General features: G+C 55.7%; 1 protein-coding gene across 1 annotated transcript in view; it reads left to right on the forward strand.

Moving 5' to 3' along the window:
- Castor2 (cytosolic arginine sensor for mTORC1 subunit 2) overlaps positions 1 to 1,281 on the forward strand; it is a 41,610-nt gene that overhangs the window by 37,343 nt on the left and 2,986 nt on the right. Inside the window, exons 6-7 of the mRNA XM_031338145.1 lie at positions 444 to 554; positions 868 to 950. Of these exons, the coding sequence (XP_031194005.1) occupies positions 444 to 554; positions 868 to 950 (194 nt within the window). The remainder of the gene's footprint in view (positions 1 to 443; positions 555 to 867; positions 951 to 1,281) is intronic.

A 1,281-nucleotide genomic window follows, 5' to 3' on the forward strand; every position in this document is an offset into this window, starting at 1 on the left:
CCCCCCCCCCCCCCCCCCGTGCTTTAACCAGGTGAGTCTCAGCATTAACTGCCGCCTTACGCAGAGAGATGCCTCTCCGGGTGGAAGTTGAGAGCGGCACTAATCCACGAGTTATGAACAGAAATATTTAGAAGGCAAAATAACAGTAGGTTTTTTTGCCAAGAGCCCATAACCTCCCAAGCCACGGGCTTTTGACCAGGTTACAGTACCAGGCATGAATTCCTTCCGGTGAAGCCAGTCCTGGAGTCAATCAGAAACATCATGCCGCAATGGCACCGCCTTGCCTGGCTGGTCGGTATTGTAGCATTCAGGGTCTAAGACTTCCTGAGTCGTGGGCTTCTGATGGAGGCAAGACACAAGGCAAACCCGGCCTCTCGCACTGGTGGGTGGCAGGCGGCATGGAGGCGGGAACCCCACACTCACAGTTCCCTCTTGACCCCCAGAGTGAAGGACCCCATGGCTGCCAGTGACGACTGTGGCCACATCCGCTTCTTCTCCTTCTCACTCATTGAGGGCTACATCTCCCTGGTGATGGACGTACAGACCCAGCAGAGGTGAGCAGGGCCTGTGTGGATACTGCAGGGGCCTGGGCGGCAGCGTGTACTTTCTTCCTGGTCAGTCCACCGTATTTCCTGTATTGGAGTTGTTCCTATAGGTGCAGGGGTTCATCCCACATTCACAGCAAGATGGTGCCAAAGTGGAGATTGGAACCGTAGTCCCAAAGTCATCTGTCCCCCAGAGTCTCACCCCAGCATTAGCTTCCCTCCCTGCCCCCAGTGGCACCGACATGTCCTTGGATCTTGTACTCTGTCTCCCCTGAGATACACCAGTTAGCCCCGCCTCAGAATCCTCTTACTTCCTCTATAGATTCCCGAGTCATTTGCTATTCACGAGTGCATCCGGAGAGCTCTGGAAGATGGTGCGGATAGGAGGGCAGCCCTTGGGATTCGGTGAGCCCGTGGGGTCCAACTCCTGTACGCAGGAATCAGGCAGGCATTCCCAGGTTACCAGGCCAGCTCCACCCTATGTAGTGGTCTAAACAAGGAGATTGATGCTAAAGGAGACTGAAGCCCCTCTTCTGATAGATCCCTTGCCAGCAGGGTGACATATCTATGAAGGCCTCAGGAAACCAATGAATGGGCTTTATTACCAGAGGGCTCTTACCCCACCCCACAAGCTGAAAAGTACAGTGGGGCTGGGGGTGTGGCTCAGAGGTAGAGCCCCTGCCTAGAATCCCCCAGTGAGGGGCTGGGGGCGTGGCTCAGTGGTAGAGCCCCTGCC

Source organism: Mastomys coucha, unplaced genomic scaffold (genome assembly GCF_008632895.1).
Source record: "Mastomys coucha isolate ucsf_1 unplaced genomic scaffold, UCSF_Mcou_1 pScaffold22, whole genome shotgun sequence".
Lineage (NCBI taxonomy): Eukaryota > Metazoa > Chordata > Mammalia > Rodentia > Muridae > Mastomys > Mastomys coucha.